General features: G+C 52.7%; 1 protein-coding gene across 1 annotated transcript in view; it reads right to left on the minus strand.

Moving 5' to 3' along the window:
* Positions 1-535: 535 nt before the first annotated feature.
* The window catches only part of CPSF1 (cleavage and polyadenylation specific factor 1), a 168648-nt gene continuing 142159 nt past the window's right edge, over positions 536-27024 (minus strand). The window contains 6 exon segments of the mRNA XM_074558745.1: positions 536-805; positions 4695-4833; positions 9964-10093; positions 17634-17789; positions 17896-17943; positions 22494-22560. Coding sequence (XP_074414846.1) covers positions 758-805; positions 4695-4833; positions 9964-10093; positions 17634-17789; positions 17896-17943; positions 22494-22560 — 588 coding nt within the window. The 3' untranslated portion in view covers positions 536-757.

Here is a 27024-nt window from a genome sequence, read left to right on the forward strand (position 1 = left end):
TTTTTTTGGGAAATTGTTCTGAATTTTTGTATTTTCTGGGAATTTTGGGGGGATTTTTGGGGATTTTTTTTTGGAATTTTTGTATTTTTTTTTTGAAATTTGGGGGACTTTTGGGGGGAATTCTGGGGAATTTCTTTTGTATTTTTTTGGGGGGGAATTGTTCTGAATTTTTGTATTTTCTGGGAATTTTGGGGGGATTTTTGGGGATTTTTTTTTTGGAATTTTTGTATTTTTTTTGAAATTTGGGGGATTTTTGGGGGGAATTCTGGGGAATTTTTTTTTGGATTTTTTTTGGGGGGAATTGTTCTGAATTTTTGTATTTTCTGGGAATTTTGGGGGGATTTTGGGGGGATTTTTAGGGAATATTTTTCTTCTTTTGGGGGGATTTTTGGGGATTTTTTTTTTGGAATTTTTGTATTTTTTTGGGATTTTTGGGGGGAATTTTGGGGAAAATTTTTTGAGTTTTGGGGAATTGTTCTGAACTTTTGTATTTTCTGGGAATTCTGGGGAATTTTTTTTTTGGATTTTTTTTGGGGGGGAATTGTTCTGAATTTTTGTATTTTCTGGGAATTTTGGGGGGATTTTTAGGGAATATTTTTCTTCTTTTGGGGGGATTTTTTTTTGGAATTTTTGTATTTTTTGGGGAATTTTGGGGCATTTTTGGGGATTTTTTTCTGGATTTTTTTTGGGGGGGAATTGTTCAGAATTTTTGTATTTTCAGGGAATTTTGGGGGGATTTTTGGGGATTTTGGGTCCCTCAGAAGTGGGCGGTGACTCGGTCGATCTCCAGGAGGTCGTCCAGGATCTGTGGGGGAGGGGAGAGAGGTCAGAGACTCACCTGGGCAAAATTCACCCAAAATTCACCCAAAATTCACCTAAAAATCACCTAAAACTCACCTAAAACTCACCTGGGCAAATTCACCTGGGTAAAATTTACCCAAAATTCACCCAAAATTCACCTAAAACTCACCTGGGCAACCTCACCTGTCCCAAATTCACCTGGGCAAAATTCACCCAAAATTCACCTAAAACTCACCTGTGAAACCTCACCTGTCCCAAAATTCACCTGTCCAAAATTCACCCAAAATTCACCTAAAATTCACCTGTGAAACCTTACCTGTCCCAAAATTCACCCAAAATTCACCTAAAACTCACCTGGGCAAATTCACCTGGGCAAAATTCACCCAAAATTCACCCAAAATTCACCTAAAACTCACCTGGGCAAATTCACCTGTCCCAAAATTTACCCAAAATTCACCTGTCCAAAATTCACCTAAAACTCACCTGTCCCAAAATTCACCTGTTCCAAATTCACCTGTCCCAAAATTCACCTGTCCAAAATTCACCTGTCCCAAAATTTACCCAAAATTCACCTAAAACTCACCTGGGCAACCTCACCTGTCCCAAATTCACCTGGGCAAAATTCACCCAAAATTCACCTAAAACTCACCTGTCCCAAAATTCACCTGTCCCAAATTCACCCAAAATTCACCTGTCCCAAAATTTACCTGTCTTGAATCTCACCTGTCCAAAATTCACCTGTCCCAAAATTTACCCAAAATTCACCTAAAACTCACCTAAAACTCACCTGTGAAACCTCACCTGTCCCAAATTCACCTGGGCAAAATTCACCCAAAATTCACCCAAAATTCACCCAAAATTCACCTAAAACTCACCTGTGCAACCTCACCTGTCCCAAATTCACCTGGGCAAAATTCACCTGTCCCAAAATTCACCTGTCCCAAAATTCACCCAAAATTCACCTAAAACTCACCTGTGCAACCTCACCTGTCCCAAAATTCACCCAAAATTCACCTAAAACTCACCTGGGCAAATTCACCTGTCCCAAAATTTACCCAAAACTCCCCTGTGAAACCTCACCTGTCCCAAAATTCACCTGTCCAAAATTCACCTGTCCCAAAATTTACCTGTCTTGAATCTCACCTATCCAAAATTCACCTGTCCAAAATTCACCTGTCCCAAAATTTACCTGTCTTGAATCTCACCTATCCAAAATTCACCTGTCCTGTTCCACACCTGTCCCAAAATTCACCTGTCCCAAAATTCACCTGTCCCAAATTTACCTGTCCAAAATTTACCTAAAACTCACCTGTGAAACCTCACCTGTCCCAAAATTCACCAAAACCTCACCTGTCCCAAAATTCACCTGTTCCAAATTCACCTGTCCAAAATTCACCTGTCCCAAAATTTACCCAAAATTCACCTAAAACTCACCTGTGAAACCTCACCTGTCCAAAATTCACCTGTCCCAAATTTACCCAAAACTCACCTGTGAAACCTCACCTGTCCCAAAATTCACCTGTCCAAAATTCACCTGTCCCAAAATTCACCTGTCCAAAATTTACCTAAAACTCACCTGTGAAACTGCACCTGTCCCAAAATTCACCTGGGCAAAATTTACCTGTCCCAAAATTCACCTGTCCAAAATTCACCTAAAACTCACCTGTCCCAAAATTCACCTGTCCCAAAATTCACCTGTTCCAAATTCACCTGTCCCAAAATTCACCTGTCCAAAATTCACCTGTCCAAAATTCATCTGTCCAAAATTCATCTGTCCAAAAATTTACTGAAATCTCACCTGTCCCAAATTCACCTGTCCCAAATTCACCTGGGCAAAATTCACCCAAAATTCACCTAAAACTCACCTGTGAAACCTCACCTGTCCCAAATTCACCTGGGCAAAATTCACCCAAAATTCACCCAAAATTCACCTAAAACTCACCTGTGCAACCTCACCTGTCCAAAATTTACCTGTCCAAAATTCACCTGTCCCAAACTCACCAGTCCTGTTCCACACCTGTCCCAAAAATTACCCAAAACTCTCCTGTGAAACCTCACCTGTCCCAAAATTCACCTGTCCCAAATTCACTTGTCCCAAATTCACCTGTCCCAAAATTTACCCAAAATTTACCTGTGAAACCTCACCTGTCCCAAAATTCACCTGTCCCAAAATTCACCTGTCCCAAAATTTACCCAAAATTTACCTGTGAAACCTCACCTGTCCCAAAATTCACCTGTCCCAAATTCACCTGTCCCAAAATTCACCTGTCCCAAAATTCACCTGTCTCAAAATTTACCCAAAATTCACCTAAAACTCACCTGTGAAACCTCACCTGTCCCAAAATTCACCTGTCCCAAATTTACCCAAAACTCACCTGTGAAACCGCACTTGTCCAAAATTCACCTGGGCAAAATTTACCTGTCCTGAATCTCACCTGTCCCAAAATTCACCTGGGCAAAATTCACCTGTTCCCAAATTTACCCAAAACTCACCTGTGAAACCTCACCTGTCCCAAAATTCACCTGTCCTGTCCCTCACCTGTCCCACGTGTTCCATACCTGTCCTGTCCCGCCCTGCCCAGGTGTGCCCAGGTGTGCCCAGGTGTGCCCAGGTGTGGCACTCACGATCCCAGGTGTGCCCAGGTGTGTCACTCATGATCTCAGGTGTGTCCCCAGGTGTCCCCAGGTGTGCCCAGGTGTGTCACTCACGATCCCAGGTGTGCCCAGGTGTGCCCGGGTGTGTCACTCATGATCCCAGGTGTGCCCAGGTGTGTCACCAGGTGTGTCACTCACGATCCCAGGTGTGTCCCCAGGTGTGCCCAGGTGTGCCCGGGTGTGTCACTCACGATCCCAGGTGTGTCCCCAGGTGTGCCCAGGTGTGTCACTCAATCTCAGGTGTGTCCCCAGGTGTGTCCCCAGGTGTGTCACTCACAATCTCAGGTGTATCCCCATGTCCCCAGCTGTCCCCAGGTGTGCCCCAGGTGTGCCCAGGTGTGCCCGGGTGTGTCACTCACAATCTCAGGTGTATCCCCATGTCCCCAGCTGTCCCCAGGTGTGCCCCAGGTGTGCCCAGGTGTCCCCAGGTGTGTCACTCACAATCTCAGGTGTATCCCCATGTCCCCAGGTGTGCCCAGGTGTGTCCCAGGTGTGCCCAGGTGTGTCACTCACGATCTCAGGTGTGTCCCCATGTGTGCCCAGGTGTGCCCCCATGTCCCCAGGTGTGCCCAGGTGTGTCACTCACGATCCCAGGTGTGCCCAGGTGTGCCCAGGTGTGTCACTCACGATCTCAGGTGTGTCCCCATGTCCCCAGCTGTGCCCAGGTGTGTCCCCAGGTGTGCCCAGGTGTGCCCAGGTGTGCCCGGGTGTGTCACTCACGATCCCAGGTGTGTCCCCATGTCCCCAGCTGTCCCCAGGTGTGTCCCCAGCTGTGCCCAGGTGTGCCCAGGTGTGCCCGGGTGTGTCACTCACAATCTCAGGTGTCCCCAGGTGTCCCCAGCTGTCCCCAGGTGTGTCCCCAGGTGTGTCCCCAGGTGTGCCCAGGTGTGCCCGGGTGTGTCACTCACGATCTCAGGTGTGTCCCCATGTCCCCAGGTGTGCCTGGGTGTGTCACTCACGATCCCAGGTGTGCCCCAGGTGTGCCCAGGTGTGCCCAGGTGTGTCACTCACGATCTCAGGTGTGTCCCCATGTCCCCAGCTGTCCCCAGGTGTGTCCCCAGGTGTGCCCCAGGTGTGCCCAGGTGTGCCCGGGTGTGTCACTCACGATCTCAGGTGTGCCCGGGTGTGTCCCAGGTGTGTCACTCACAATCTCAGGTGTGTCCCCATGTCCCCAGCTGTCCCCAGGTGTGCCCAGGTGTGCCCGGGTGTGCCCAGGTGTGCCCGGGTGTGTCACTCACGATCTCGGGTGTGGTGCCGATTTTCTTGGCCAGCTCCGCCCTCTCCATGGCGCTCAGGTACAGGTACCTGCCCAGCAGCTCCCCGTCCAGAACGTTCCGCACGGCGTTCTGCAGCAAACGGCGCTCGCACTGCAGCAGCCTGGGGACACCCACAGGTGGGACAGGTGAGGGACAGGTGAGGGACAGGTGAGGGACAGGGGGACAGGTGGGACAGGAGAGGGACAGGGGAGGGACATTGGGACAGGTGAGGGACAGGTGGGACAGGTGAGGGACACTGGGACAGGTGAGGGACAGGTGAGGGACATTGGGACAGGTGGGACAGGTGAGGGACATTGGGACAGGTGGGACAGGTGAGGGACATTGGGACAGGTGAGGGGACATTGGGACAGGTGGGACAGGTGGGACAGGTGAGGGACAGGTGGGACAGGTGAGGGACATTGGGACAGGTGAGGGACATTGGGACAGGTGAGGGGACATTGAATGGGGACAGGTGAGGGACAGGTGGGACAGGTGAGGGACAGGGGAGGGACATTGGGACAGGTGAGGGGACATTGAATGGGGACAGGTGAGGGGACATTGGGACAGGTGAGGGACAGGGGAGGGACATTGGGACAGGTGAGGGACAGGTGGGACAGGTGAGACAGGAGAGGGACATTGGGACAGGTGAGGGGACATTGGGACAGGTGAGGGACATTGGGACAGGTGAGGGACAGGTGAGGGACATTGGGGACAGATGAGGGACATTGGGACAGGTGAGGGGACATTGGGACAGGTGAGGGACAGGTGAGGGACATTGGGACAGGTGAGGGACAGGGGAGGGACATTGGGACAGGTGAGGGACAGGGGAGGGACATTGGGACAGGTGAGGGGACATTGAATGGGGACAGGTGAGGGACAGGTGGGACAGGGGAGGGACATTGGGACAGGTGAAGGACAGGTGAGGGACATTGGGGACATTGGGACAGGTGAGGGACATTGGGACAGGTGAGGGACACTGGGACAGGTGAGGGACATTGGGGACAGATGAGGGACATTGGGACAGGTGAGGGACAGGTGAGGGACATTGGGACAGGTGAGGGACATTGGGACAGGTGAGGGACAGGGGCACAGGTGTGTCCCTACCTGAATGCCCTGGGGTTGAGCCCAGCCAGGTGTGGAATGGCTGAGCTCAGTTGAGCCCAGGTGCACCCCAGCTGTGCCCAGCTGTGCCCAGGTGTGTGCAGATGTACCCCAGGTGTACCCAGGTGTGTGTAGATGTACCCCAGGTGTACCCAGGTGTGTGTAGATGTACCCCAGGTGTACCCAGGTGTGCCCAGGTGCACCCCAGCTGTGCCCAGGTGTACCCAGGTGTGTGCAGATGTACCCAGGCGTGGCAGGGCAGAGCCCAGGTGTGCCCAGGTGTACCCAGGTGTTATTTAGCTGAACGCCCTGGGGTTGAGGCCGGCCAGGTATGGCAGGGTGGAGCTGAGGTGTGTACAGGTGTGCCCAGGTGTGCCCAGGTGTGCCCCAGATGTGCTCAGGTGTGTCTAGGTGTGCCCAGGTGTATCCCAAGTGTACCCAGCTGTACCCCAGGTGTGCCCAGGTGTGCCCAGGTGTTCTCACCTGAATGCCCGCGGGTTGAGGCCGGCCAGGTACGGCAGGGCGGAGCTGAGGTGTGCCCAGGTGTGCCCAGGTGTATCCCAGGTATATCCCAGGTGTGCCCAGCTGTACCCCAGGTGTGCCCAGGTGTATCCCAGGTGTACCCAGCTGTGCCCAGCCGTACCCCAGGTGTACCCAGCTGTATCCCAGGTATATCCCAGCTGTGCCCAGCTGTACCCCAGGTGTGCCCAGGTGTATCCCAGGTGTGCCCTCACCTGAATGCCCGCGGGTTGAGGCCGGCCAGGTGCGGCAGGGCGGAGCTGAGGTGTGCCCAGGTGTATCCCAGGTGTACCCAGCCGTACCCCAGGTGTGTCCAGGTGTATCCCAAGTGTGTACAGGTGTGTACCCAGGTGTGCCCAGGTGTTCTCACCTGAATGCCCGCGGGTTGAGGCCGGCCAGGTGCGGCAGGGCGGAGCTGAGGTGTGCCCAGGTGTACCCAGGTGTGCCCAGGTGTATCCCAGCTGTACTCCAGGTGTTCCCCAGGTGTGCCCTCACCTGAATGCCCGCGGGTTGAGCCCGGCCAGGTGCGGCAGGGCGGAGCTGAGGTGTGCCCAGGTATATCCCAGCTGTGCCCAGGTGTGCCCAGGTGTATCCCAGGTGCATCCCAAGTGTGTACAGGTGTGTACCCAGGTGTGCCCAGGTGTGCCCAGGTGTATCCCAGGTATATCCCAGGTGTGCCCAGCTGTACCCCAGGTGTATCCCAGGTGTGCCCAGGTGTTCTCACCTGAATGCCCGCGGGTTGAGGCCGGCCAGGTGCGGCAGGGCGGAGCTGAGGTGTGCCCAGCTGTACCCCAGGTGTGCCCAGGTGTACCCCAGGTGTATCCCAGCTGTACCCCAGGTGTACCCAGCTGTGCCCAGCTGTACCCCAGCTGTACCCCAGGTGTATCCCAGGTGTTCCCCAGGTGTTCTCACCTGAACGCCCTGGGGTTGAGGCCGGCCAGGTGCGGCAGGGCGGAGCTGAGGTGTGCCCAGGTATATCCCAGGTGTGTGTAGATGTACCCCAGGTGTGCCCAGGTGTATCCCAGCTGTACCCCAGCTGTGCCCAGGTGTGTGTAGATGTACCCCAGGTGTGCCCAGGTGTATCCCAGGTGTACCCAGCTGTACCCCAGGTGTGCCCAGGTGTGTGTAGATGTACCCCAGGTGTGCCCAGGTGTACCCCAGGTGTTCTCACCTGAATGCCCGCGGGTTGAGGCCGGCCAGGTGCGGCAGGGCGGAGCTGAGGTGTGCCCAGGTATATCCCAGGTGTATCCCAGGTGTGCCCAGCTGTACCCCAGGTGTGCCCAGGTGTATCCCAGCTGTACCCCAGGTGTGCCCAGCTGTACCCCAGGTGTACCCAGGTGTTCCCCAGGTGTGCCCTCACCTGAATGCCCGCGGGTTGAGGCCGGCCAGGTGCGGCAGGGCGGAGCTGAGGTGTGCCCAGCTGTGACCAGGTGTGCCCAGCTGTACCCCAGGTGTATCCCAGGTATATCCCAGGTGTATCCCAGCTGTACCCCAGGTGTGCCCAGGTGTTCTCACCTGAATGCCCGCGGGTTGAGGCCGGCCAGGTGCGGCAGGGCGGAGCTGAGGTGTGCCCAGGTGTATCCCAGGTGTACCCAGCTGTGCCCAGCTGTACCCCAGGTGTACCCAGCTGTGCCCAGCTGTACCCCAGGTATATCCCAGGTGTGCCCAGGTGTTCTTTACCTGAATGCCCAGGGGTTGAGGCCGGCCAGGTGCGGCAGGGCGGAGCTGAGGTGTGCCCAGGTGTGCCCAGCTGTACCCCAGGTGTGCCCAGGTGTATCCCAGGTGTGTACAGGTGTATCCCAGGTGTGCCCAGGTGTTCTCACCTGAATGCCCGCGGGTTGAGGCCGGCCAGGTGCGGCAGGGCGGAGCTGAGGTGTGCCCAGGTATATCCCAGGTGCGCCCCAGGTGTACCCAGGTGTACCCAGGTGTGTGTAGATGTACCCCAGGTGTGCCCAGCCGTACCCCAGGTGTGCCCAGCTGTACCCCAGGTGTACCCAGGTGTACCCCAGGTGTACCCCAGGTGTACCCCAGGTGTGCCCAGGTGTTCTCACCTGAATGCCCGGGGGTTGAGGCCGGCCAGGTGCGGCAGGGCGGAGCTGAGGTGTGCCCAGGTGTGCCCAGCTGTACCCCAGGTGTACCCAGCTGTACCCCAGGTGTGCCCAGGTGTATCCCAGCCGTACCCCAGGTGTGCCCAGGTGTGCCCAGCTGTATCCCAGGTGTGCCCAGCTGTACCCCAGGTGTACCCAGGTGTGCCCAGCTGTACCCCAGGTGTGCCCAGGTGTGCCCAGCTGTACCCCAGCTGTACCCCAGGTGTATCCCAGGTGTGCCCAGGTGTGCCCAGGTGTGCCCTCACCTGAATGCCCGCGGGTTGAGGCCGGCCAGGTGCGGCAGGGCGGAGCTGAGGTGTGCCCAGGTGTGCCCAGCTGTACCCCAGGTGTGCCCAGGTGTATCCCAGGTGTGCCCTCACCTGAATGCCCGCGGGTTGAGGCCGGCCAGGTGCGGCAGGGCGGAGCTGAGGTGTGCCCAGGTATATCCCAGGTGTGCCCAGCTGTGCCCAGGTGTATCCCAGGTGTGTGTAGATGTACCCCAGGTGTGCCCAGCTGTACCCCAGGTGTTCCCCAGGTGTGCCCTCACCTGAACGCCCTGGGGTTGAGGCCGGCCAGGTGCGGCAGGGCGGAGCTGAGGTGTGCCCAGGTGTATCCCAGGTGTACCCAGCTGTGCCCAGCTGTACCCCAGGTGTGCCCAGGTGTGCCCAGCTGTACCCCAGGTGTGCCCAGGTGTATCCCAGGTGTACCCAGCTGTGCCCAGGTGTATCCCAGCCGTACCCCAGGTGTGCCCAGCTGTGCCCAGCTGTACCCCAGGTGTGCCCAGGTGTACCCTCACCTGAATGCCCGCGGGTTGAGGCCGGCCAGGTGCGGCAGGGCGGAGCTGAGGTGTGCCCAGGTGTATCCCAGGTGTGCCCAGGTGTGCCCAGCCATACCCCAGGTGTATCCCAGGTGTGTGTAGATGTACCCAGCCGTACCCCAGGTGTGTCCAGGTGTATCCCAAGTGTGCACAGGTGTGCCCAGGTGTATCCCAGGTGTACCCAGCTGTGCCCAGCCGTACCCCAGGTGTACCCCAGGTGTGCCCTCACCTGAATGCCCGCGGGTTGAGGCCGGCCAGGTGCGGCAGGGCGGAGCTGAGGTGTGCCCAGCTGTACCCCAGGTGTATCCCAGCCGTACTCCAGGTGTGCCCAGGTGTGTGTAGATGTACCCAGCTGTGCCCAGCTGTACCCCAGCTGTACCCCAGGTGTACCCAGGTGTGCCCAGGTGTGCCCTCACCTGAATGCCCGCGGGTTGAGGCCGGCCAGGTGCGGCAGGGCGGAGCTGAGGTGTGCCCAGGTATATCCCAGGTGTATCCCAGGTGTGCCCAGCTGTACCCCAGGTGTGCCCAGGTGTACCCAGGTGTGTACCCAGGTGTGCCCAGGTGTTCTCACCTGAATGCCCGCGGGTTGAGGCCGGCCAGGTGCGGCAGGGCGGAGCTGAGGTGTGCCCAGGTGTATCCCAGCTGTACCCCAGGTGTACCCAGGTGTACCCCAGGTGTACCCAGCTGTACCCCAGGTGTGCCCAGGTGTACCCAGGTGTGCCCTCACCTGAACGCCCGCGGGTTGAGGCCGGCCAGGTGCGGCAGGGCGGAGCTGAGCGCGTTCTGCAGCATCAGCAATCTCCTGTAGGTTTTCTCCTGCATGGGCAGCAGCAGCCCCAGGCCCCCGTCCAGCGTCGCTGCGGGCACGGGAAACTCAGCGCAACCAAAAACCACAGATCCCACCCCAAAATACACCAACACCAAATACCAGAAACACCAAATCCCAAATCTAAATAACCCCAAATTCCACAAAACCCCAAATCCCAGAAACCCCAAAATACAGAAATCCCAAATCCCAAAAACCCCAAATTCCACCCAAATCCCAAACCCCAAATCCCAAACCCCAAATCCCAAACCCCAAATCCCAGGAACACCAAAATACAGAAACCCCAAATTCCAGAAACACCAAATTCCACCCAAATCCCAAACCCCAAATCCCAAAAACCCCAAATTCCACCCAAATCCCAAACCCCAAATCCCAGAAACACCAAAATACAGAAACACCAAAATACAGAAACACCAAATCCCAAAAACCCCGAATTCCACCCAAATCCCAAACAACAAATCCCACCCCAAAATACACAAACACCAAATCCCAGAAACCCCAAAATACAGAAACACCAAATCCCAGAAACACCAAATTCCACCCAAATCCCAAACCCCAAATCCCAGGAACATCAAAATACAGAAACCCCAAATTCCAGAAACACCAAATCCCAAAAACAACAAATTCCACCCAAATCCCAAACAACAAATCCCACCCCAAAATACACAAAGACCAAATCCCAGAAACCCCAAAATACAGAAACACCAAATCCCAAAAACCCCAAATCCCAAAAACCCCAAATTCCACCCAAATCCCAAACCCCAAATCCCAGGAACACCAAATCCCAGAAACCCCAAATCCCAAAAACCCCAAATCCCAAAAACCCCAAATTCCACCCAAATCCCAGAAACCCCAAATCCCAAAAACACCAAATTCCACCCAAATCCCAAACCCCAAATCCCAGAAACACCAAATCCCAGAAACCCCAAATTCCACCCAAATCCCAAACCCCAAAATACAGAAATCCCAAATCCCAAAAACCCCAAATTCCACCCAAATCCCAAACCCCAAATCCCAAAAACCCCAAATCCCACCCAAATCCCAAACCCCAAATCCCAGAAACACCAAATCCCAAAAACACCAAATTCCACCCAAATCCCAAACCCCAAATCCCAAAAACCCCAAATCCCACCCAAATCCCAAACCCCAAAATACAGAAATCCCAAATCCCAAAAACACCAAATTCCACCCCAAAATACAGAAACACCAAATCCCAAAAACCCCAAATTCCACCCAAATCCCAAAATACAGAAACACCAAATCCCAAAAACCCCAAATTCCACCCAAATCCCAAACCCCAAATCCCAGAAACACCAAATCCCAGAAACCCCAAAATACAGAAATCCCAAATCCAAAAAAACCCAAATTCCACAAACCCCAAATCCCACCCAAATCCCAAACCCCAAAATACAGAAATCCCAAATCCCAAAAACACCAAATTCCACCCCAAAATACAGAAACACCAAATCCCAAAAACCCCAAATTCCACCCAAATCCCAAACCTCAAATCCCAGAAACACCAAATCCCAGAAACCCCAAATTACAGAAATCCCAAATCCCAAAAACCCCAAATTCCACCCAAATCCCAAAATACAGAAACACCAAATCCCAAAAACCCCAAATTCCACCCAAATCCCAAACCTCAAATCCCAGAAACTCCAAATCCCAGAAACCCCAAATTACAGAAATCCCAAATCCCAAAAACACCAAATTCCACCCAAATCCCAAAATACAGAAACACCAAATCCCAAAAACACCAAATTCCACCCAAATCCCAAACCCCAAATCCCAAAAACCCCAAAATACAGAAATCCCAAATCCCAAAAACACCAAATTCCACCCCAAAATACAGAAACCCCAAATCCCAAAAACCCCAAATCCCAAAAACCCCAAATTCCACCCAAATCCCAAACCCCAAATCCCAAAAACCCCAAATCCCACCCAAATCCCAAACCCCAAAATACAGAAATCCCAAATCCCAAAAACACCAAATTCCACCCCAAAATACAGAAACACCAAATCCCAAAAACCCCAAATTCCACCCAAATCCCAAAATACAGAAACACCAAATCCCAAAAACCCCAAATTCCACCCAAATCCCAAACCCCAAATCCCAGAAACACCAAATCCCAGAAACCCCAAAATACAGAAATCCCAAATCCAAAAAAACCCAAATTCCACAAACCCCAAATCCCACCCAAATCCCAAACCCCAAAATACAGAAATCCCAAATCCCAAAAACACCAAATTCCACCCCAAAATACAGAAACACCAAATCCCAAAAACCCCAAATTCCACCCAAATCCCAAACCTCAAATCCCAGAAACACCAAATCCCAGAAACCCCAAATTACAGAAATCCCAAATCCCAAAAACCCCAAATTCCACCCAAATCCCAAAATACAGAAACACCAAATCCCAAAAACCCCAAATTCCACCCAAATCCCAAACCTCAAATCCCAGAAACTCCAAATCCCAGAAACCCCAAATTACAGAAATCCCAAATCCCAAAAACACCAAATTCCACCCAAATCCCAAAATACAGAAACACCAAATCCCAAAAACACCAAATTCCACCCAAATCCCAAACCCCAAATCCCAAAAACCCCAAAATACAGAAATCCCAAATCCCAAAAACACCAAATTCCACCCCAAAATACAGAAACCCCAAATCCCAAAAACCCCAAATCCCAAAAACCCCAAATTCCACCCAAATCCCAAACCTCAAATCCCAGAAACACCAAATCCCAGAAACCCCAAATTACAGAAATCCCAAATCCCAAAAACCCCAAATTCCACCCAAATCCCAAACCCCAAAATACAGAAATCCCAAATCCCAAAAACACCAAATTCCACCCAAGTCCCAAACCCCAAATCCCAGAAACTCCAAAATACAGAAATCCCAAATCCCAAAAACACCAAATTCCACCCAAATCCCAAACACCAAAATTCCACAAATCCCCAATCCCAAAACCCCAAATCCCAGAAAATCCCAAATTCCCAAATTCCAGAAACTCCAAATCCCAAAAACACCAAATTCCATCCAAATCCCAAACAACAAATCCCAGAACACCCAAAATACAGAAATCCCAAATCCAAAAAAAACCAAATTCCACAAAACCCCAAATCCCAGAAACCCCAAATCCCAAAAACACCCAATTCCACCCAAATCCCAAACAACAAATCCCAAAAAATCCAAATCCCAAAAACCCCAAAATACAGAAACCCCAAATCCCAGAAACACCAAATCCCAGAAATCCCAAATCCCAGAAACCCCAAATTACAGAAATCCCAAATCCCAAAAACCCCAAATTCCACCCAAATCCCAAACCCCAAAATACAGAAATCCCAAATCCCAAAAACACCAAATTCCACCCAAATCCCAAACCCCAAATCCCAAAAACCCCAAAATACAGAAATCCCAAATCCCAAAAACACCAAATTCCACCCCAAAATACAGAAACCCCAAATCCCAAAAACCCCAAATCCCAAAAACCCCAAATTCCACCCAAATCCCAAACCCCAAATCCCAGAAACACCAAATCCCAGAAACCCCAAATTACAGAAATCCCAAATCCCAAAAACCCCAAATTCCACCCAAATCCCAAACCCCAAAATACAGAAATCCCAAATCCCAAAAACACCAAATTCCACCCAAATCCCAGAAACACCAAATCCCAGAAACCCCAAATTACAGAAATCCCAAATCCAAAAAAACCCAAATTCCACAAAACCCCAAATCCCAGAAACCCCAAATCCCAGAAACCCCAAAATACAGAAATCCCAAATCCAAAAAACCCCAAATCCCACAAATCCCCAAATTACACAAAACCCCAAATCCCAGAAACCCCAAATCCCAAACCCCAAATTCCAGAAATTCCAAATCCCCAAATTCCACTCCAAATCCCAAATTCCAGAAACCCCAAATCCCAAACCCCAAATCCCCAAAATACAGAAATCCCAAATCCAAAAAAACCCAAATTCCACAAAACCCCAATCCCAGAAACCCCAAATCCCAAAAACACCAAATTCCACCCAAATCCCAAACCCCAAATCCCAAAAACCCCAAATCCCACCCAAATCCCAAACCCCAAAATACAGAAATCCCAAATCCCAAAAACACCAAATTCCACCCCAAAATACAGAAACACCAAATCCCAAAAACCCCAAATTCCACCCAAATCCCAAACCTCAAATCCCAGAAACACCAAATCCCAGAAACCCCAAAATACAGAAATCCCAAATCCCAAAACCACCAAATTCCACCCAAATCCCAGAAACACCAAAATACAGAAACCCCAAATTCCAGAAATCCCAAATCCCCAAATTCCACTCCAAATCCCAAATTCCAGAAACCCCAAGTCCACACAGGTGCTGTGCTTGCTCTCCCAGGTGTGTCCCCATGCCCAGGTGTATCCCAGGTGTGCCCAGGTGTGCCCTTACCGAACCAGGTGATGTGCTTGTTCTCCCAGGTGTATCCCAGGTGTGTCCCAGGTGTATCCCCATGTCCCCAGGTGTGCCCAGGTGTATCCCAGGTGCCCCCAGGTGTGCCCAGGTGTGCCCTTACCGAACCAGGTGATGTGCTTGTTCTCCCAGGTGTATCCCCATGTCCCCAGGTGTATCCCAGGTGTGCCCAGGTGTGTCCCCATGTCCCCAGGTGTATCCCAGGTGTATCCCCAGGTGTGTCCCAGGTGTGTCCCAGGTGTGTCCCCAGGTGTATCCCAGGTGTGCCCAGGTGCCCCCAGGTGCCCCCAGGTGTGCCCAGGTGTGTCACTCACCGAACCAGGTGATGTGCTTGTTCTCCCAGGTGTGTCCCAGGTGTATCCCAGGTGCCCCCAGGTGTGCCCAGGTGCCCCCAGGTGTCCCCAGGTGTGCCCAGGTGTGTCACTCACCGAACCAGGTGATGTGCTTGTTCTCCCAGGTGTGTCCCCAGGTATCTCAGGTGTGTTCCCATGTCCCCAGGTGTGCCCAGGTGTGCCCAGGTGTGTCACTCACCGAACCAGGTGATGTGCTTGTTCTCCCAGGTGTGTCCCAGGTGTATCCCAGGTGTATCCCAGGTGTATCCCAGGTGTATCCCCATGCCCCCAGGTGTGCCCAGGTGTGCCCAGGTGTGTCACTCACCGAACCAGGTGATGTGCTTGTTCTCCCAGGTGTGCCCCATGTGTATCCTAGGTGTATCCCAGGTGTATCCCCATGCCCCCAGGTGCCCCCAGGTGTGCCCAGGTGTGCCCAGGTGTGCCCAGGTGTGCCCTTACCGAACCAGGTGATGTGCTTGTTCTCCCAGGTGTGTCCCAGGTGTGTCCCCATGCCCCCAGGTGCCCCCAGGTGCCCCCAGGTGTGCCCAGGTGTGTCCTTACCGAACCAGGTGATGTGCTTATTCTCCCAGGTGTGTCCCAGGTGTGTCCCCATGCCCCCAGGTGTGCCCAGGTGTGCCCAGGTGTGCCCAGGTGTGCCCTTACCGAACCAGGTGATGTGCTTGTTCTCCCAGGTGTATCCCAGGTGTATCCCCATGCCCCCAGGTGCCCCCAGGTGTATCCCAGGTGTGTCCCAGGTGTGTCCCCATGTCCCCAGGTGTGCCCAGGTGTGTCACTCACCGAACCAGGTGATGTGCTTGTTCTCCCAGGTGTATCCCCATGTCCCCAGGTGTATCCCAGGTGTATCCCCATGCCCCCAGGTGTGCCCAGGTGTATCCCCATGCCCCCAGGTGTGTCCCAGGTGTGTCCCCGTGCCCCCAGGTGTGCCCTTACCGAACCAGGTGATGTGCTTGTTCTCCCAGGTGTATCCCAGGTGTATCCCCATGCCCCCAGGTGTATCCCAGGTGTGCCCAGGTGTGCCCTTACCGAACCAGGTGATGTGCTTGTTCTCCCAGGTGTGCCCCAGGTGTGTCCCAGGTGTGCCCAGGTGTGCCCAGGTGTGTCCCAGGTGTGTCCCCATGTCCCCAGGTGTGTCCCAGGTGTATCCCAGGTGTGCCCCAGGTGTGTCCAGATGTGTCCCAGGTGTGTCCCCAGGTGTGCCCCTGTCCCCAGGTGTGTCCCGGGTGTGTCCCAGGTATGTCCCAGGTGTGTCCCCATGTCCCCAGGTATGTCCCAGGTGTGTCCCCAGGTGTGTCCTTACCGAACCAGGTGATGTGCTTGTCCTCCCAGGTGTGCCCCAGGTGTGTCCCCAGGTGTGTCCCACCTGTCCCAGGTGTGCCCTTACCGAACCAGGTGATGTGCTTGTTCTCCCAGGTGTATCCCCATGTATCCCAGGTGTGTCCCAGGTGTGTCCCCATGCCCCCAGGTGCGCCCAGGTGTATCCCGATGTCCCCAGGTGTGCCCAGGTGTGCCCAGGTGTGCCCTCACCGAACCAGGTGATGTGCTTGTTCTCCCAAGTGTATCCCAGGTGTATCCCAGGTGTGTCCCCATGTCCCCAGGTGTGCCCAGGTGTGCCCAGCTGTGCCCTTACCGAACCAGGTGATGTGCTTGTTCTCCCAGGTGTATCCCAGGTGTATCCCCATGTCCCCAGGTGTGCCCAGGTGTGCCCAGGTGTGCCCTTACCGAACCAGGTGATGTGCTTGTTCTCCCAGGTGTATCCCAGGTGTATCCCCATGTCCCCAGGTGTATCCCCATGCCCCCAGGTGCCCCCAGGTGCCCCCAGGTGTGCCCAGGTGTGCCCTCACCGAACCAGGTGATGTGCTTGTTCTCCCAGGTGTATCCCAGGTGTATCCCCATGTCCCCAGGTGTATCCCAGGTGTATCCCAGGTGTATCCCAGGTGTGTCCCCGTGCCCCCAGGTGTGCCCAGGTGTGTCACTCACCGAACCAGGTGATGTGCTTGTTCTCCCAGGTGTATCCCAGGTGTATCCCAGGTGTATCCCCATGTCCCCAGGTGTGCCCAGGTGTGCCCAGGTGTGTCACTCACCGAACCAGGTGATGTGCTTGTTCTCCCAGGTGTATCCCAGGTGTGCCCAGGTGTGCCCAGGTGTGCCCTTACCGAACCAGGTGATGTGCTTGTTCTCCCAGGTGTGTCCCAGGTGTATCCCAGGTGCCCCCAGGTGTGTCACTCACCGAACCAGGTGATGTGCTTGTTCTCCCAGGTGTGTCCCCATGTATCTCAGGTGTGTCCCCATGCCCCCAGGTGTGCCCAGGTGTGCCCAGGTGTATCCCAGGTGTGCCCAGGTGTGCCCTTACCGAACCAGGTGATGTGCTTGTTCTCCCAGGTGTGCCCCAGGTGTATCCCCATGCCCCCAGGTGCCCCCAGGTGTATCCCCGTGCCCCCAGGTGTATCCCAGGTGTGCCCAGGTGTGTCACTCACCGAACCAGGTGATGTGCTTGTTCTCCCAGGTGTATCCCAGGTGTGCCCAGGTGTATCCCCATGCCCCCAGGTGTGCCCAGGTGTGTCACTCACCGAACCAGGTGATGTGCTTGTTCTCCCAGGTGTATCCCCATGTCCCCAGGTGTGTCCCAGGTGTGTCCCCATGTCCCCAGGTGTGTCCCCAGGTGTGTCCCAGGTGTATCCCAGGTGTATCCCAGGTGTGTCCCAGGTGTATCCCCATGCCCCCAGGTGCCCCCAGGTGTGCCCAGGTGTGCCCTTACCGAACCAGGTGATGTGCTTGTTCTCCCAGGTGCTGCTGCGCCGGTTGGGCCCCTCGGCGTGCCCGCGGCACGGCGTGCGCCAGAAGGTGTTGACGTGCGCGCCCACGTGGAAATCGGCGCGGCGCAGCAGCCGCAGCCCCCCGAAGGACTCCTTGGCTGGGGAGGGGTCACACGGGGTCACCCAGGGGTCACCCAGGGGTCACCCGGGGTCACCCGGGGTCAGCAGGGGTCACACAAGGTCACCCGGCCCCGCCCCGCTCACCTTCAGGCAGGTACATGTACACCAGCAGGTTCCGGTCGCGGTCCGACACTGTGGAGAGTTGGGTGAAGTGAACACAAATTTACACAGATTTACACAAATTTACACAAATTCGACCTAAATTTTATCAAGTTTGATACAAATTCGACCAAAATTTAGCCAAAGCTCAGCGTGAAGTCAAGCAAAATCCGGCCAAAATGAACCCAAATCCAAGCAAAATCAATCAAATCCACCAAATTTCAACCCGAATTTACTCAAACCCAACCCATATGCACCCAGGTTTGCCCAAATTTACCCAAATTCAACCCAAAGCCCAGCCTAAATTCAACCTAGTGATCCATCTGAAGTCAACCAAAAATTCACCCAAATTTACCCCAAATCCACCGAATTTCAACCCAAATTTACTCAAATCCAACCCATATGGACACAGATTTACCCAAATTTACCCAAATTCAACCCAAAGCTCAGCCTAAATTCAACCCAAATCCAACTCAATGATCCATCTGAAGGCAACCAAAAATTCACCCAAATTTACCCCAAATCCACCAAATTTCAACCCAAATTTACTCAAATCCAACCCATATGGACACAGGTTTGCCCAAATTTACCCAAATTCAACCCAAAGCTCAGCCTAAATTCAAGCCAATGATCCATCTGAAGTCAAGCAAGAATTCATCCAAATTTACCCCAAATCCACCCAAATTTACCCAAATTCAACCCAAAGCTCAGCCTAAATTCAACCCAATGATCCATCTGAAGGCAACCAAAAATTCACCCAAATTTACCCCAAATCCACCCAAATCCACCCAAATTTACCCAAATTCAACCCAAAGCTCAGCCTAAATTTAACTCAATGATCCATCTGAAGTCAACCAAAAATTCACCCAAATTTACCCCAAATCCACCCAAATTTATCCAAATCCACCCAAGTTTACCCAAAGCTCAATAGAATTTGACCCAAATTTACCCAAACGTGACCAAAATTTAGCCAAAGCTTAGTGTGAAGTTTAGCAAAATCCAGCCAAAATTAACCTGAACTCAACCCAAACTCAACCAAACCCACCCAAACCCAACTAAACCCAACCCAAACTCAACCAAACTCAACTAAACCCAACCCAAACTCAACCAATCCCTCCCAAACTCACCCAAACCCAACCAAAACTCACCCAAACTCAACCAAACTCAACCAAACCCACCCAAACCCAACCAAACTCAACTAAACCCAACCCAAACTCAACCAATCCCTCCCAAACTCAACTGAAATCCACTCAAACCAAACCCAACCCAACCAAACTCATCCAATTTTAACCCAAACTCAACTGAAACCCACCCACAGCTCAACTAAACTTAACCAAACCCAAACTAAACCCAACCCAACCCAACCCAACCTCAACCAACCCAAATCAAAACCCAACTGAACCCAAACTAACTGAAACCCAACCCAAACTCAACCCAACCCAACCCAAACTCAATGAAACCCAACCAAACATAACTAAATTTAATACAAACCAAACTCAACCAAACCCAGCTAAACTCAACCCAAACTCAACTGAAACCCAACCCAAACCCAACCCAAACTCAAACCCAAACTCAACTGAAATCCAACCCAAACCCAACCCAAACTCAAACCAAACTCAACCCAAACTCAGCTGAAACCCAACCAAACTCATCCAAATCCAATTAAACCAAACCAAACCCAACCCAAACTCATCCAAACCCAACTGAACTCAACTAAACCCAACCCAAACTCAACCAAAACCCAACCCAAATCCAACCACATCCATCTAAACCCACCCAAACCCAATGGAACCCACCCAAACTCAACCAAACCCAACCCAAACCAGCCCAAACTCAACCCAATTCAACCCAACCCCAACTAAACCCAACTAAACTCAACCAAACCCAACCAAACCCAAACTCAACCCAACCCAACCCAAACTCAATGAAACCCAACCAAACATAACTAAATTTAATACAAACCAAACTCAACCAAACCCAGCTAAACTCAACCCAAACTCAACTGAAATCCAACCCAAACCCAACCCAAACTCAAACCAAACTCAAACCAAACTCAACCCAAACTCAACCAAACTCAACCCAAACTCAACTGAAACTCAACCAAACTCATCCAAATCCAATTAAACCAAACCAAACTCAACCCAAACTCAAACAAACTCATCCAAACCCAACTGAACTCAACTAAACCCAACCCAAACTCAACCAAAACCCAACCAAACCCAACCCAACCTCAACCAAACCAAATCAAACCCAACTGAACCCAAACTAACTGAAACCCAACCCAAACTCAACCCAACCCAACCCAAACTCAATGAAACCCAACCAAACATAACTAAATTTAATACAAACCAAACTCAACCAAACCCAGCTAAACTCAACCCAAACTCAACTGAAATCCAACCCAAACCAAACCCAAACTCAACCCAAACTCAAACCAAACTCATCCAAATCCAATTAAACCAAACCAAACTCAACCCAAACCCAACCAAACTCATCCAAACCCATCTGAACTCAACTAAACCCAACCCAAACTCAACCAATCCCTCCCAAACTCAACCCAAACTCAACCAATCCCTCCCAAACCCAACTAAACCCAACCCAAACTCAAACAAACCCACCCAAACCCAACTGAACCCACCCAAACTCAACCAAACCCACCCAAACCCAACTAAAACTCACCCAAACTCAACTAAACCCAACCCAAACTCAACCAATCCCACCCAAACTCAACTGAAATCCACTCAAACCAAACCCAACCCAACTAAACCCAAACTCTACCAAACCCAACCAAACTCATCCAAATTTAACCCAAACTCAACTGAAACCCACCCATAGCTCAACCAAACTCAACCTAACCCGAACTAAACTCAACCCAACCCAACCCAACCTCAACCAACCCAAATCAAACCCAACTGAACCCAAACTAACTGAAATCCAACCCAAACTCAACCCAAATTCAATGAAACCCAACCAAACATAACTAAATTTAATACAAACCAAACTCAACCAAACCCAGCTAAACTCAACCCAAACTCAACTGAAATCCAACCCAAACCAAACCCAAACCAAACCCAAACTCAACCCAAACTCAAACCAAACTCAAACCAAACTCATCCAAATCCAATTAAACCAAACCAAACTCAACCCAAACCCAACCAAACTCATCCAAACCCATCTGAACTCAACTAAACCCAACCCAAACTCAACCAAACCCAACTGAACTCAACTAAACCCAACCCAAACTCAAACAAAACCCAACCCAAATCCAACCACATCCATCTAAACCCACCCAAACCCAATGGAACCCACCCAAACTCAACCCAACCCAACCCAAACCCATCCAAACCCAACCTAACCAAACCCAAGCTCAACCACATCCACCCAAACCCAAACTAAACTCAACCAAACTGAACTCAACCCAACCAAACTCAACAAAACCCAACTGAACCCAACCCAACCCAGCCCAAACTCAACCCAATTCAACCCAACCCCAACTAAACCCAACTAAACTCAACCAAACCCAACCCAAACCCAAGCCAAACCCAACACCAACCTAACTCAACTCAACCCAACCCCAACTAAATCCAACCCAAACTCAACCAAACCCAACCTGAACTCAACAAAAACCCAACTCAACCCAAACCCAACCAAATCCAACCCAACTCAAACTCAACCAAACCCAACCCAAATCCAATTAAACCCAACTAAACCAAACCAAACTCAACCAACCCCTCCCAAACCCAACCAAACTCAACCAACCCCTCCCAAAGTCAACTAAACCCAACTCAACCCATCCAAACCCAACCCAACCAAACCCAACCTCAACCAAACCCAACCAAACCCAACTAAACCCAACTATGCTCAACCAAACCCAACCCAACCTCAACCAAACCCAACTCAACCTCAACCAAACCCAACCCAAGCTCGACCAAACCCAACCAAACTCAACCAAACCCAACCAAACTCACCCAAACCCAACCAAACCCAACTAAATTCAACTCAAACTCAACCCAACCTCAACCAAACCCAACCCAAGGCCAACCAAACCCAACTATGCTCAACCAAACCCAACCAAAACCTCAACCAAACCCAACCAAACCCAACCCAACCTCAACCAAACCCAACCCAACCTCGACCAAACCCAACCCAACCTCAACCAAACCCAACCATGCTCAACCAAACCCAACCCAACCTCAACCAAACCCACCCCAAACTCAACCAAACCCAACAACCAAACCCACCCCAAACTCAACCAAACCCAACCCAACCTCAACCAAACCCACCCCAACCCCAACCAAACCCACCCCAAACTCAACCAAACCCAACCCAACCTCAACCAAACCCACCCAAACTCAACCAAACCCTACCTAACCTCAACCAAACCCAACCCAAACTCAACCAAACCCACCCAACCTCAACCAAACCCAACTAAAATCAACTCAAACTCAACCCAAACCCAAACAAACCCACCCAACCTCAACCAAACCCAACCCAACTAAAATCAACCCAAACCCAACCCAAACCCACCCAAACCCACCCAAGCCCACCCCAGCCCACCCCGCCCCGCGCCGGCCGGGCCGTACCCAGGAATCCCAGCTGGCTCCCGTCCACCATGAAGTCCACGCTGTAAACCTCCAGCGGCTTGGCATCCTAAGGGGACACCCCTGTCACCGTCACTGACACCGACACTGTCACCATGTCACTGTCACCGTCACTGTGTCACTGTGTCACCGTCACTGTGTCACTGTCACTGTCACTGTGTCACCGTCACTGTGTCACTGTGTCACTGTGTCACTGTCACTGTCACTGTGTCACTGTGTCACTGTCACTGTGTCACTGTGTCACTGTGTCACCGTCACCGTCACTGTCACTGTGTCACTGTCACTGTCACTGTGTCACCGTCACTGTGTCACCGTCACTGTGTCACTGTCACTGTCACCGTCACTGTCACCGTCACTGTCACTGTGTCACTGTCACTGTGTCACTGTCACTGTGTCACTGTGTCACCGTCACTGTGTCACTGTCACTGTGTCACTGTCACTGTCACTGTGTCACCGTCACTGTGTCACCGTCACTGTCACTGTGTCACTGTCACTGTCACTGTCACTGTGTCACTGTCACCGTCACCATCACTGTCACTGTCACTGTGTCACTGTCACTGTCACTGTGTCACTGTCACTGTGTCCCTGTCACTGTGTCCCTGTCACTGTGTCACTGTGTCACTGTCACTGTGTCACTGTCACTGTCACTGTGTCACTGTCACTGTGTCACTGTCACTGTCACTGTGTCACTGTCACTGTGTCACTGTCACTGTGTCACTGTCACTGTGTCACTGTCACTGTCACTGTGTCACTGTCACTGTGTCACTGTCACTGTCACTGTCACTGTGTCACTGTCACCGTCACCATCACTGTCACTGTCACTGTGTCACTGTCACTGTCACTGTGTCCCTGTCACTGTGTCACTGTCACTGTGTCACTGTCACTGTCACTGTGTCACCGTAACCGTCACTGTGTCACTGTGTCACTGTCACTGTGTCACTGTCACTGTGTCACCGTCACTGTCACTGTGTCACTGTGTCACTGTGTCACTGTCACCATCACCGTCACTGTCACTGTATCACTGTGTCACTGTGTCACTGTCACTGTGTCACTGTCACTGTCACTGTGTCACTGTCACTGTGTCACTGTCACTGTCACTGTCACCGTCACTGTCACTGTGTCACTGTCACTGTGTCACTGTCACTGTGTCACTGTGTCACTGTCACCGTCACTGTGTCACTGTCACTGTGTCACCGTGTCACCGTCACTGTGTCTGTGTCACTGTGTCACTGTCACCGTGTCACTGTGTCACTGTCACTGTCACTGTCACCGACACTGTCACTGTCACTGTCACTGTGTCACTGTGTCACCGTCACTGTGTCACTGTCACTGTGTCACTGTCACTGTCACTGTGTCACTGTCACTGTGTCACTGTCACTGTGTCACTGTCACTGTCACTGTGTCACTGTGTCACTGTGTCACTGTCCCTGTGTCACTGTCACTGTCACCGTCACTGTGTCACTGTGTCACTGTGTCACTGTCCCTGTGTCACTGTCACTGTCACCGTCACTGTCACCGTCACTGTGTCACTGTCACTGTGTCACCGTCACTGTGTCACTGTCACTGTCGCTGTGTCACCGTCACTGTGTCACTGTCCCTGTCACCGACACTGTGTCACCGTCACTGTGTCACTGTCACTGTCACTGTGTCACTGTCACTGTGTCACCGTCACTGTGTCACTGTGTCACCGTCACTGTGTCACTGTCACCATCAATGTCACTGTCACCGTCACTGTCACTGTGTCACTGTTACTGTCACTGTGTCACTGTCACTGCCACTGTCACTGTCACTGTGTCACTGTCACTGTGTCACCGTCACTGTGTCACTGTGTCACCGTCACTGTGTCACTGTCACTGTGTCACTGTCACTGCCACTGTCACTGTCACTGTGTCACTGTCACTGTGTCACTGTCACTGTGTCACCGTCACTGTGTCACTGTCACTGTGTCACTGTCACTGTCATTGTGTCACTGTGTCACCATCACTGTCACTGTGTCACTGTGTCACCGTCACTGTCACCGACACTGTGTCACTGTCACTGTGTCACTGTCACTGTGTCACTGTGTCACTGTCACTGTGTCACCGTCACTGTGTCACTGTGTCACCGTCACTGTGTCACCGTCACTGTGTCACTGTCACTGTGTCACTGTCACTGTGTCACTGTGTCACAGTCACTGTCACCATCACTGTCACTGTGTCACTGTCACCGTCACTGTGTCACCATCACTGTCACCGTCACTGTCACTGTCACTGTGTCACTGTCACTGTCACTGTCACTGTGTCATTGTCACCGTCACTGTGTCACCGTCACCATCACTGTGTCACCGTCACCGTGTCACTGTGTCACTGTGTCACCGTCACTGTCGCTGTGTCCCTGTGTCACTGTGTCACCGTCACTGTGTCACTGTCACTGTGTCACTGTCACTGTGTCACTGTCACTGTGTCACTGTCACTGCCACCGTCACTGTCACTGTGTCACTGTGTCACTGTGTCACTGTGTCACTGTCACTGTCACTGTGTCACTGTCACTGTGTCACTGTCACTGTCACTGTCACTGTGTCACTGTCACTGTCACTGTCACCGTCACTGTGTCACTGTCACTGTGTCACTGTCACTGTGTCACTGTCACTGTCACCGTGTCACTGTGTCACTGTCACCGTCACCGTCACCGTGTCCTCCAGAGCCTTGGGCTGCCCTGGAGACCTCCAAGAGTCCTCCAAGATCCCTGGGTGTCCCTCAGGTGTCCCCCAGGTGTGCCCAGGGACCTTCAGGTGTCACCCAAGACCCTCAGGTGTCACCCAAGATCTTCAGGTGTCCCCAGGGACCCTCAGGTGTCACCCAAGATCCTCAGATGTCACCTAAAACCCTCAGGTGTCCCCCAGGTGTGCCCCAGCACCCTCAGGTGTCACCCAAGACCGTCAGGTGTTCCCCAGGAACCTTCAGGTGTCCCCCAGCCATGTCCCCAAGGCAGGTCTGGTGGCCCAGGGACAGTTTGGTGTCCGTCCCCAAGGTGGGTGTGGTGTCCCCAAGGAGGTTCTGGTGTCCCCATGGAGGGTTTGGTGTCCCCAAGGTGTGTTTGGTGTCCCTGCGGTGGTTCTGGTGTCCCCATGGTGGTTCTGGTGACCCCTTGGTGGGTTTGCTGACCCTGTGAGGAGTTTCATGGCCCCATGGTGTGTTTGGTGACCCCATGATGGGTTTGGTGACCCTGTGTCAGGTTTGGTGTCCCCAGGGTGGTTCTGGTGACCCCATGGCGGGTTCAGTGACCCCATGGCAGGTTCGGTGTCCCCATGATGGGTTTGCTGTCCCCAAGGAGGGTTCAGTGTCCCCAGCATGGGTTTGGTGTCCCCATGTCAGGTTTGGTGTCCCCAACATGGGTTTGGTGTCCCTGAGGTGGTTCTGGTGTCCCCATGGTGGGTTTGGTGTCCCCACGGTGTGTTTGGTGTCCCCATGTCAGGTTTGGTGACCCCATGGTGGGTTCAGTGTCCCCAAGGAGGGTTTGGTGTCCCCATGGTGGGTTTGGTGACCCCATGTCAGGTTTGGTGTCCCCATGGCATGTCTGGTGTCCCCAGGGTGGGTCTGGTGTCCCCACGGTGGGTTTGGTGTCCCCATGTCAGGTTTGGTGTCCCCATGGCATGTCTGGTGTCCCCAGGGTGGTTCTGGTGTCCCCATGTCAGGTTTGGTGGCCCTATAGTGGATTTGGTGTCCCCATGGCAGGTTTGGTGACCCCACGGTGGTTCTGATGGCTCTGTGAGGAGTTTGGTGACCCCATGGCAGGTTCAGTGTCCCCATGGTGGTTCTGGTGTCCCCTTGGTGGGTTCGGCGTCCCCATGTCAGGTTTGGTGTCCCCATGTCAGGTTCGGTGTCCCTGAGGTGGTTCTGGTGTCCCCAAGGAGGGTTTGGTGTCCCCACGGTGTGTTGGGTGTCCCCAGGGTGGTTCTGGTATCCCCATGGTGTGTTCGGCATCCCCAGCATGGGTTCAGTGTCCCCAAGGTGTGTTTGGTGTCCCTGAGGTGGTTCTGGTGTCCCCACGGTGGGTTTGGTGTCCCCATGATGGGTTTGGTGTCCCTGAGGTGGTTCTGGTGTCCCCATGGCAGGTTTGGTGTCCCCCTGGCGGATTTGGTGTCCCCATGACAAGTTTGATGGCCCCACGGTGTGTTTGGTGTCCCCAACATGGGTTCGGTGTCCCTGAGGTGGTTCTGGTGTCCCCAAGGTGTGTTTGGTGTCCCTGAGGTGGTTCTGGTGTCCCCCTGGTGGGTTTGGTGTCCCTGAGGTGGTTCTGGTGTCCCCCTGGGTGTGTTCGGTGTCCCCATGGCGTGGTTCGTGACTCCATGGCAGGTTTGGTGTCCCCAGGGTGGTTCTGGTGCCCCCCTGGTGTGTTCAGTGTCCCCATAGCAGGTTTGGTGTCCCCCTGATGAGTTTGATGTCCCCATGGTGGGTTCAGTGTCCCCAAGGAGGGTTTGGTGTCCCCATGACAAGTTTGATGGCCCCATGGTGTGTTTGGTGTCCCCAACATG

Source organism: Zonotrichia albicollis, chromosome 1 (genome assembly GCF_047830755.1).
Source record: "Zonotrichia albicollis isolate bZonAlb1 chromosome 1, bZonAlb1.hap1, whole genome shotgun sequence".
NCBI classification, from domain to species: Eukaryota; Metazoa; Chordata; class Aves; order Passeriformes; family Passerellidae; genus Zonotrichia; species Zonotrichia albicollis.